This window comes from Lactuca sativa, chromosome 4, assembly GCF_002870075.4.
Source record: "Lactuca sativa cultivar Salinas chromosome 4, Lsat_Salinas_v11, whole genome shotgun sequence".
Lineage (NCBI taxonomy): Eukaryota > Viridiplantae > Streptophyta > Magnoliopsida > Asterales > Asteraceae > Lactuca > Lactuca sativa.
The window spans coordinates 121,461,387-121,473,399 of NC_056626.2; the positions used below are offsets into that span (position 1 = coordinate 121,461,387).

Consider the following 12,013-nt stretch of genomic DNA (forward strand, 5'->3'; position numbering starts at 1 on the left):
GAGAGCCACAAATTTGAGTGACCAAGGGGGCCTATTTATAGTTTGGGTGACTTAAGGTCAAAGCTCAAAGCAAGATTTGAATAATTAAATAATAGATTTAATTCCAATTCAAATTGTTTCCTTATTAACATCCAAGAGGCTTCTGGAAACCCTAGAAGGGCTCCTAAAACCGTCAACCCTTGGATGGTTCTAGAATTGACTCTTTTGTTCAACTATTAAACAATTACAATTCACCCCTTGCACATTTAATTAATTCAAATTAATCCCAAATTAATTTCAAATTAATTATTATTAACAATTGACTAATTCTAATTTAGGTCATATTAATCTATCAACCATATAAATTAACAAATCAATTATTTTAACAATTTATCTCATATTAATTTATTAATCACATAATAAATTAATAAACCAATTGTCCATTTACAATTAATATATTAATCATATAATATATTAACGAATCATTTCCTCATAATTTCCAATTAGTTTATTAATCATATAATAATCTAATAAATCATCTTCTCTCTATAAATGTCATTCTAATCAAGTTCTAATTTTGAGGGCAACCCAAAAAAGTATTTTGCTTCTAATTACAAAAATATGTCAATTAAGTTACTGGCTTAGACACCTTAATCCAACAACATAATACTAGGTTCCTCTCACACTCTAAAAACATATAGTTGGTTGTCGTTGCGTATACAAGATTAAAACCAAAGCCCGACGTGTCAGTTAAAAAGTACAAAGTAGACTTGTTACAAAAGAATACTCACAAAAATATGGTATGGATTACGATGGGACTTTTTCCATGTTGCAAAATGATGTTTTCTAGTACTGTAATAATAGTGTCATACATTAATTAGTGGAATATCTTCCAAATATATGGCAAGAACACATTATTGAATATTGGTGTTCATAAGGAGGTTTACATGACTCCCCTCCTAGGTATTTCTCACCAACTAGGTGAAGTATGTCGGCTTCGGAAACACCTATATGGTCTTAAACAGGCCCCTCATGTTTGGTTTGAGTAATTTTATGTGATGATTACTTCTCTTGGATAGGTTCCTAGTAATCACTGATAGTTTATTTCATTTACTTCTTTTATGTAGTTTATTTAAGCATTTTTAGTCTTTTTTTATTATTTTTACATTGCATTTTTTTTATCTTTTCTTTATATTGGATCGTATCAGGTACTTTCTCTTTTACATAAGGTATTTTGCAGGTTTTTGGAGCCTCATTACGGTTGTTCTTATCTTGTTGCAGAGTTGATGGACTTTGTGGACCTTTGAGGAGTTATTGGGCTTTATCGGATCCATTTTAGAGTTTTTGGGCTTGATGTGTTGAAGACTTGGATGGTTCATGGATTCTTGAAGATGGGTTTAGAGTATACTTTTGGGTGCAAAAAGATGATTGGTCCATATTTGATTGTGAGATGTGAAGGGGACCAAAGGAATCTCAAGTAATGAGGTGGATTAGTGGAGGAATCAACCAATGAGAATTCAACATCCATTGAATGGGTGAGGTCTCCTATGCAACTCTATGCGCCCACCCACACAACTACCTTTTCGGGGGTATTTTGGTCATTTGGTTTATCAATTACCTTGTTAGTTAGGTCTTACATCCTCTATATCGATTTCTGACGCTATTGGAGCAGCTTGGAGGCAATTTTGGAGAGCTTGAAGCATTTATCATCTCATTCTTCTAATATTTGCTAAATCCTTGATGTTAAAACCTTTTTATGATCATTGTCTTGTTGCCATGAGTGGTTAGTTACTTTATTTTGGTTGACTTGGGCTAAAACCTTTGGATATTTGTGAGTTTTGAAGGATTCATGTTTGGTTATTATTTATCTCATGTTTGTGATTATTAGTTCACAATTCTTATGCTTATTTAATATTTTGATCATGAGTTTGGTACTTCATAAGCAATTGTTAGTCTTTCTTTGATTTAGCAATGAATCATTGAATTTTATTAGAGTAAGAGCTTTACGATGGTAAAAATCATCTCTAACTCATGGATCATGACTCCTTTATGGATTTATAATCATTGACATCCTCTTGGAATTGAGAATTTCTTTATTCTTAAGGCTAATCAATTTTCTTGAGTCCAATTGCTTCAGTTAGATCCTCACTTTTGATTAAGAAGGTGTGTTGTGGGCTACCCCAACCTCCATACTACCTTTGAATTTTGACATATCATGTTTCATAATTGTTATAACCAATTTAGGTTGAATGATAAGCTTGCATATTGAATCTTAATGATAGACAAACAAGTATTTGTGTTTGATTGCCTTAGTTAACCAATTATCTCTAATATTTGAGCATTTCACCATCTTGCTTAATTGCAAGCTTTTTAATTCTTCAAGTCTTTTAGTTTTCAAACAAATCACCCACCCCCCCCCCCTTTAGTTTAATCTTAGTTGTTTAGTTTTACTTTACTTGTTCAATTGGATTGCATTAGTAATTGAATTACAACCATTTCCCCACAGATTCAATCCTCTTATTACTACTATATTATGTTTTATTTGCAAGCAAAAGGCTGTTATTTTCTTAGTGGCTTAACATCCCACCAATCACGATTCAACATTGTTTTTTAGATGCACAAGTGCAGGATAAATTCTTTTATCATTATATGTAGATGAAATGAGCATTATTGGTGACAAATATGTTGGCATTGAGTCTTTGAAATATGATTTGGCTCATCGTTTTACTATGAATGACTTGGGATAGCTTCTTTCTGTTTTAGGTACTAAGGTTGCTCAATCTCTAAAAGTTTATCTCCGATCTCAATTAAAGTATATTTCTGATATGTTTGAATGTGTCAAGCTTACTAACAGCAAAACTATTGACGCACCTCTTGAAACGAATGCCCGACATTTTATGACTGATGGTGATCCTTTATCAGATCTGAGCTTGTACTGTACTGGTGTGGGTAATCTATTTATCTGACTACCATATGCCCGATATAGCCATGTAGTTCATTTGGTTAGCCAGTTTGTTACTACTCGTACTATTGTTCATTAGAGAGTCGTTCTTCCTATTCTAATATATCTATAGCCGTTCTTCGATCCCAGTGATCACAAATCCACCACTAGTTTATGTATTTCCTTTAAAGATTCATTTATCTCTTGGAAAAGTAAGAAACAACAGGTTGTCTCTTGATCTTATATAGAGGTTGAGTACGTGTAATGGTTTTGATTACTTGTGAGATTGTTTGGTTATGTTGGCTTCTTACAAAAATTGGCGTAAATGTTTCTCAACCTACTCTCTTACATTGTGACAACAACAATGCAATGCATATTGCAAATAATTATGTTTTCCATGAGCAAACAAAGCATATTGAGATTTAATGTCATTTTACTCGCCATCATATACAGCTTGGAAACATTTTGTTACCATATGTTTGGTCGGCCTTGCAAATTGTTGATATTTTCACGAAGACTCAATCAGCATCTCAGTTTCGTTTCCTATCTGGCAAACTCTCTTAATGTTTATCGTTGTCCCATTATGAGTTTGAGTGAGTGTTATAATAGGTTATTGGCCCCTTTTGTATTTTTGTATTTTTCCTTTTTATCTTGGGTTATAGACTTCTAGCTAAGTTAACCCTTGATTGTTCTTCTATTTATAAGTCTTTATTTTCTCTTTCTTGTAATAATTAAACCCTAGTCATTTTCCGTAGTTTATTATTTGTTATCAATATCAACCATATGTAACAAGATCTAAATAAAATAAAATTTGAGAATTAAAGCAAAGACGTCAAAAATACCCTACTGATAGAAGTAGGGTTTCGTAATATGCATAGCAATTATACAAATATGGTGGAAGTAAAAACGTATACAAAACCAAAAAGCTTTTGAAGGGATCGACCATGAGAGGCATTAATACAATTTTTATATATACTCCAACGTCAATATGTTATAAGTCATATACTCCAACACATGTGATAGATACACTAGAAGCAATATGCTAAAAACGAAGACTATGCTACTTCTTGAGCTATAAAAAATTAAAACTATAAATATATATATGATTAGGAAAACAAACCTTATATATATTAACTGTTTATACACGATATTTCTATCGTTTCATTAATTGCATATAAACATAAATCCAATAATCCAACGCATCTTATGGTCCCGTGCATGATTCCACATTATTTAGGACTCGATAAATGCCATTTAGATGGTTGTACAAAACAGTTTTGTTGGTTAACTGTAAAGACATATTGTGTGGCTTAGCTGCAAATGCCAAATGGGCAAATGGTAACTTCAGTATTTGTGAACAATTATGTAACTTTCCTTTTTGTTAAAAACCCAAACTTTTTGAGAAGTTGATTATTCATATTAATTGTTTAGACATATAATATATTAGGTGTGTAATATATTTATAACTCACTAGTTTATAACCCGTGGGAACTACGGTTATAAAACTAATTAAACTTTAATAAATAAAATTTAAAATTATTAATAACATATTTTAAATAAATTATTAATTAAGAGATTTTTTTAGTTATATAATTTTATAATCACTGATTTAAATAAATATGTAAAACTATATCACTTTATAGTTTGTATTAAATTTATTTTAATTTTTATTCTAATTTTGTTAATTTAATGTAATTAGAATGAGAAATTTAAAATTTGAAATTTGAAATGGAGAATCAATATGTTGACAAATGGTATTTATTAATTATGAGACATAATAAGGTGAAACATAGCAAAAGAAAAATAAAATTTGCATTAATTATGAGGCTTAATATGGTGACAAATGTCAAAAGGAGAATAAAACTACTCTTTTATTAGAATAGGGAGATTTTATAACGTCTAAAATAGAACACAATTGTTAAATGTAATTAGGTAGGACCCGTTATAATAAGTTTGCTTGTTGTCATAATGGCCCTCACATTTAACACATTGTGAGACAATGAGTACTCGTGAAGCATTCAATACTTGTTAATTGTTACATCAAGTTTTGTGGTATTTAGTGAAGGTAGATAACCGGTCATGTTTGAATGGTGTACTAAACTACCACCTAAGAATGATATTCCAATACTAAAAAAGAGAAAGCAAGACTATGTGATCCTTTTTGCTAAATATGACACTTAGGTGACAATATATTGATGTTGATGTTTTAACAAAAAAATCATATAAATTTAGAATGTAATTTTGTAGGGATAAAACATTTCAAATATAGCTGACTCATGTTTGAATCTCATAAGCTTCAACTTGTGGTATAAAAAAAAAGATGTAATTGTGTTCAAAAGTAATAATTCTTATTTATTTAAATTCGTATGGGTTAAACACGTTTCTTTTTTTAGAACGGCTAATACACGCACTCACTATACTACTCCTAAACTTATACATTTCGTCTTCATCGAGATTTAAATCATCAACCTTTGGATAAGGGGTATATTTTCATCAGCTCCAGATAACGCAAGACTATGAATCATTTGATTAAGTACACATGTATGATAATTTGGAAACGCAACTAGGTTGTTTTTAAAAACAATACTTTTACTTGATATGGCAAATTTACCAAACAAATGTGAAAAAATACATAAAGCTTTATGAAGCTTTATTTTATTCTGGCATGATTACCAAAACAAAAGTCAAGGATGATTTCTTAAGGGTTTAGTTAAGTAGTTGTTGAAGTGTAAAGTGAGACTCAATCATCATCAAACTACTTGTCCATATTCATAATTTGGAATAATTAGTTCCCAAATAATGACACTTTTGTATTTCTACCTCCAACCACACATGTCCCCTACTAACTTTTAGGAGGCCAAACCTTCCATGCACCAAGAATTTCCAGTTTTATTAAACATTTTTATTACTTTTTGTAACATGTTATAGACTTTTAGTTTGGAAAACATTATTTGAATTTTTAGGGTTAATTACCAGTATCCATCTATTTGTAAAAGTGTAACCTAGTTGTATGCACATTGACTATGATTTTGTATTTTGTTTAAAACACTATTAGAAAATTAAGCAAAAATACGGGACAAGTCCAATATTTCGCTAAAAAGTTAACGAGCATCAGCAATAAAACCTTTAGAATGAAAATTGAAAAAAAAAAAAATGGAACGTTGATAACAGTTTACAATCAAAATGATAATTGCAAAAAACTTATTTTATTTAAAAAAAACTGGTCCACATATGCTTGTTCTATTATCATCATCAAAAGGTATTACACACATTTTATTTTCTTTTAACTAGCATATACCTAACTTTTTTAGCATAAAACTGTACATCCGGAGTAACTCCACTTAGTTGCTTAGTCATTTGAAATAGATGGCACACTCATATACCAAATTATGTTACAACTTGTCAACTTGTAACGACAATATATATATATATATATATATATATATATATATATATATATATATATATATATATATATATATATATATATATATATATATATATATATATATATATATATATATATATATATATAATTCAAATGCACTATCAGAAGGTAGGGTTAGTAACAAGTCATGTGGAAATGTGGAGAACATCCAACCACATTCACTCCTGTGTTTGACTTATTACTTCTTGAAAGTAGTTGGTTTTTCCAGACATTTTCTAGTAAACAAACTCAACCTACAACTTGTACTTTTGACATATATTTCAAAAAGTAGGTCTTCCCAACACTAGGATCAGTATAATTAAGTGTTTTATATGTTGAGTCACATACTTACATGGACCACCTATTATATAAATGGTCCCTATGGTTTAACAAAAATCATAACTTCAGTCTCTATTATATTTTTTGACAAACATGGTCCTTATGGTTTCTAAAACTTGCATGGTTGGTCCTAAGGGTATAAATGAGTCAAGCTACTCGAGATCGACTCGTTAATAACTTGACTCGATCTCGACTTAAACGAGCCCGAGCTTCGGTTACAGAGTTCGATTAGGCTCGCGAGCCTAAATGAGACTATATATATTCTAATATAAAATTATTTTTTTTACTTTATATATTACATTATACTAATAAAGTTAAGCTTTTTTAACATCTTTTAATCAGCCCATTCACTTTCTTTTCCAATTTAATTTGTAGAGCATACCTTCACACACGCAACATCTAGCCATCTAGGGTTTTGTATCGGGTAGTAAAGTTGCATCAAGAAAGATTTGTTTATTTCTGGTCATTTTTTAATTTGAGAACTTAACTGCTATTTTTTGTAATTTGAGTTTTTACCCTTTATGTTCTTATCTTTGGTTATATTTTATAAACATTAAATCAATGAAATAAAGAAAATATGAATGTCGGATTATTCACTTGAATGTATGATAAACAAACAAACAAGCTCCAAAAATGGGTGATTTTTTGGAACAAATTAAAATTCAATGATTAAATTGGGAAACATATCAAGATATAGTGGTTTTTATGTTATTAACCCAATAAAATAACAAAGTCAATGTCAAAGTAAAATTTTCATATAACAAAATCAACAAGCAAAGTACAATAAAGATTTTGTTCAGCATCCAAGCTGTCTTTTGTTACACAAGACATGACTAAATGTAACTAGAAAATTCTTTCTATGGCTATTTTTAATAATGAGGTAAGGAGGGCATTTATGTCATTTGCACACATACAAGTTCAAGAACAATTTCAGTCCAACCTTGGTTTATCTTTTTGAGTAGAATAGAAATTAAAATATTTAATCTCTTACAATTTATACAAAATTTCAATGGAGAAAAAGTCAACCTATCTAAAATCAAACCATTTTGTATCTCCATTGAACTACAATCATTAATAAGTTATAAATTCATGTCAAAAACACATAAAAGTCTCAAAAAATAGAATCAGAATCATCATCCGAACTAACATATTCTAACTCAACCGTTTTTTCCTTCCCTTGTTTGACTTCCACTTGTGGCATTTGACTTTTTTCAATCTTTACCCTCTTTGCATTTAGTTGCTGACTTGTTTTGACATCAGGTGGATTTGACCCCACAACCTCTGATTTCCTTTTTTATTAAAAACCCAAAAATCAAAAAATTTAGAAAGTCACCAACTTTCTAAAAAAAGAAAGAAACATAAATGAAGGAATCATGACATTTTACCTTTTATCTGTTGAACTCTTTACTGGTTTGTTTAAAACTGGACTCGATTTCCCTGTAAATCAAATTAATTTTTTACTCAACAATATTATTATTATTAAAAAAAAAACTAGGTAATTAATGTAATACAATATAATATAATATAATATAATAATAATAATAATACCTGCAACTTGTGATAGAAATCGAATTCCTTGTGAGTAAGTATTTGTTGTCACTTTTCCTGCATTACTGTTACACAAGTATATAAAATTATATAAGGCCATGTTTTTTCTTTTTTTATAATTTAAAAGATTTTTCACTTCTAAAAATAGAAATTAATTTTAAACCTCAATGCCCTTCTTAACCCTTCAATAGAATGAACTTTTGCAGGTTGTCCATGTTTAGCTACATTTGTCTGGTTTTCAACCATGTAAATGCCTTCTGTCTGCATTCTCTCTTTATAATTGAAGGCTGTTCTTAAGTTCCTGAAGTAAATGCAAAAAATAGCAACCTACTTTTATCTGTTTGTTTGTTAATATGAAAAATAAAAATTGAAAATACATAAAGAAAACTTTGGAATGTTAAATAACTTGAATGAATAGAAATGTAAATAACTAAATACTAAATATGGAAATTTGTTTTCATACCCTCCCATGAACTCTACTCTTTTAGTTGAATATTTTTCTGATGCATTCTGTTGGAATTATGAATATATATAATTAGTGTGATGTTACCAAAAATGGAAAGAAAAGAAAGATCAAGAAAAGTTACCTTTGTATGAAACTTGCAATATACTCCATGGCGTCTAGAATCCAAAAAAAAAAAAATAGTGTTAACAAGAACAATAAGGATTCTAAAACAAGAGTAAAAGATTTGAAGTGAAAACTATAAATATTAACAAAAACATAAAAGGATTCTAATCACATACTTGTTGATAACTTGATTACAAGTTTTGCATTGTCCAAAATCAGCAGAAGTACCCAACTTTAACACTTGTGGAGCAGAAAAAACTGTCAAAGTAAATCCTGATTTCTGAAAAGAAATTGATACAGCACTGTTGATATTATATTATTATGATCAATGATGATGATGAGAAGGGCATTCATGTCTTTTGCACAAAGAAGAGAATAAGAGCAATTCAATGCCCCACCTTTTTGGAGTAAAAAAAAAGATAAAAACAGTAAAAGGTAAAAAGTAGTACCGATTTTGCATTCTTTCTAACTTCACAATTGAATAGAGCAAAGATTGTTCCAATTTCTTCTTTACTATTCTTTTGATAAGTATTTCCAAACAAGAAAAGGGAAACAGTTTTTTCATCTAAACATCCAATAGTCCATATGCTGTAGGGTTTCCCTGTAGAACTAGTCCTTATTTCCCCTTTCTCACATAAAACTCCAATAGTTGCCCAACATCCAGAAAGAGTATCCCCTGATAAAAGATTCCTAAAAAAGAACAAGTTATGAAATGAACTTAGCATCAAAGTAATGAAGAAAAAAGAAAGCTCATAGAGGGTTATGAAGTGTACTTTATTGATGTTAAACGAACAAATCGAATATCAGCTAATCGATCACTCAATTCTGTTCGAGAAACCAACTGATTCCTGAAAATAAAGGGGATATAAGAAAAACTTAGGGTGTGATTGTGTGTATATAACTTTACATATACATAATACATGTTCTGTGTTTCAAATTATAAATGAAGTCACCTACTGGATTCTCAAACCAGAAAACTTTTCAACATCAACATCACTTGACTTCTTTCCATGGCTGGATTTGAGTGGTTTCTTGGAGGGTTCAGGCTCATAATCTAGACAATCCTCAACAGCGGTTCTGAAAACAGACATGTCTGCATGTCCCCTCTGTCTTGCACATCCATCGTCAGATAGATATCCTGTATTCATATAGATATTGAGAGAGATCCACGTAGGTTTTTTGAAAATGAACACACTCGTTACAAGCTTAAGGATTACGAACTTCATGGAAATTAAGAAAAGTTATAGTGCAGTTACAAAGAGATTGTGAGAAACCCTTCAATATTCTAAAAGTTAAAGCAATCCGATAAAAGTTGAAGAAATTGCATTGCCCTAATTGAATTTGCGATGGTGAAACAATAGATTATGTGCAATTAAAAGTTCACTGACCTAAATCGAACAATCAAACAACCAATCATGCAGATTAGGGTTTACCAGATATGTCTCCTCGTCCAAATTTGATCAAATCTACTAACAAGCTAGAGTTATTTATTTTTGTAAATTGAACAATCAACAAAACGCACACTGAATCTGTAAAGGATAGCAGTATGCGGTGTGCTTTTGCTCCGAACGAAATGAGACGAAACCCACACGGCTTTTACGAATTAACACACTAATTAAAAAACAATTAAGCTGGAGTTCAATAACATAAAATATACATATATTACCAGGTGAATGGGGCGAAGGAGAAGAAGGAGGGGTTTCTAGCACCCTATCTTGAAGGGAAAGAAGAAGATCGAGATCATCACCGTGTGTTGACATGATGGATTTAATGGCTTGTCTGATTCTTGTAGCAGTATGCTGTTTGCATCGAGTCAGATAGATATGTATCCTTATGTAAATTTTGCTGGTTTTTGGAGGGAATTTTCAAGTTTTCTACGGTGGAAAAACTTTTCCCCCCAATTTGTGTTTAGAACATGTCACTACAAGCTTTTGTTGGGGTTTTGTTTTAGAGGAAAAAAAAAAAAAAAAAAAAAAAAAAAAAGTAGTTTTCTACAGTGATATAGTCAATGTTGTGGAAATTTTTTTTTTTTTAAAACTCATAAATTATTCTTTTGGATAAAAAAAACTCAAGAAACCAAAAAAATTCTTCATTTTGCCGCATTATGACCTTTTTATTAAGTCACCATGCCAACTTGACGCATGTTATGATGTGGAGGCTGACGTGAATTTCTTCCTTACTGAGAAAAAAGAGTTTTTTTTTTGACAAAACTGCAAATTTGGTCATTGTGGTTTGGCAAAACCTTTGGATGGGGTCCAAAAAGTTTCCAGCTTGCACCAAAGGTCCAAAATCAAGGTTTTCATGGGTTTTTAGTCCATTCCGTCATTGATCGTTTGTTTGGGGCCGTTAGTGCCTTCACGTGCCCTCCATGTGAGGGCATTTTGGTCATTTTACGTACTTATTTTAAATAATATCATATTTCTCCTTTATATACATACTCATACGCAATCCTCTTCTTCTTCTTCATTTTTATTTACAGAGAAGCAACAAAAAGGGCTTCTTCTTCGTCTCTCAAAGGATTCTTCTTCTTCGTGTCTCGTCTACTTCTACTGCTACGAGATTCAAAAATGGTGCTCTGCTTCTGTGGGAACGTTGTTGTTGTGCGAACCTCATGGACTTCACGAAACCCTGGTCGTCGTTTCTATGCATGCCCTAAAATGGTAAGCAAACTCATATTAGGTTATGATATTTCGGTAGTTATGCAATAACTCTTCTACTTTAATGTATTCTTGTAGGGATCCAGATGTGGATTTTTGGGGTGGTTCGATCCCCCTATGTGTCAAAGATCAACTGTTATCATACCAGGACTGTTGAGAACAATGAATAGGTATGAGGTTGAAGTGGGCCAGCTGAAGATGTGTTTGCTTGTCTCGTGGGTTTTGTTTCTGTTGTTTGTGCTGTTTTGGAAATAGGAATTAGAGGTTAGGACTTTTTTGTTGGTAGTAACCACTTAAAAATGTGGTCTTTTGGTGCTAGAAGGTTTAATTGTGGTTTATATATGTTTTTGTTGGTAGTAACCACTTAAAAGTGTTATCTTTTGGATCATTGTATATGTAATGCTTTTATGACAATGGGAAGTGTAATGGTTTTATCCTTTTATGAATATGAAATTATAAAGGTTTGATCTTGACATGATATGCAAGTGTAATGGTTTTTCTCTACGTTTGAATATGCAATTGTAATGGTTTTATATGCATACATTAAGTACATT

General features: G+C 30.9%; 1 protein-coding gene across 1 annotated transcript; it reads right to left on the reverse strand.

Annotated features, from left to right (window-relative positions):
* Positions 1-7,614: 7,614 nt before the first annotated feature.
* LOC111899627 (uncharacterized) lies at positions 7,615-10,764 on the reverse strand. The gene is made up of 11 exons (XM_023895469.3): positions 10,469-10,764; positions 9,760-9,940; positions 9,576-9,650; positions 9,252-9,492; positions 8,979-9,082; positions 8,822-8,855; positions 8,698-8,744; positions 8,398-8,535; positions 8,235-8,299; positions 8,072-8,123; positions 7,615-7,975 (listed from the first exon to the last, which is right to left on the reverse strand). Exons 1-11 carry the CDS (start codon positions 10,560-10,562, stop codon positions 7,798-7,800), a joined length of 1,209 nt encoding a protein of 402 aa, XP_023751237.1. The 5' UTR covers positions 10,563-10,764; the 3' UTR covers positions 7,615-7,797.
* Positions 10,765-12,013: the final 1,249 nt, after the last annotated feature.

Bases quoted from the DNA above. Each gene is read 5' to 3' on its own strand.
- LOC111899627 (XM_023895469.3), bottom strand. From the start codon at position 10,562: ATGTCAACACACGGTGATGATCTCGATCTTCTTCTTTCCCTTCAAGAT. The intron at 9,493-9,575 runs GTACACTTCATA...GTTCTTTTTTAG, and splicing joins GTTCGTTTAACATCAATAAA to GAATCTTTTATCAGGGGATA. The intron at 8,745-8,821 runs GTAACTTTTCTT...TAATTCCAACAG, and splicing joins ATTGCAAGTTTCATACAAAG to AATGCATCAGAAAAATATTC.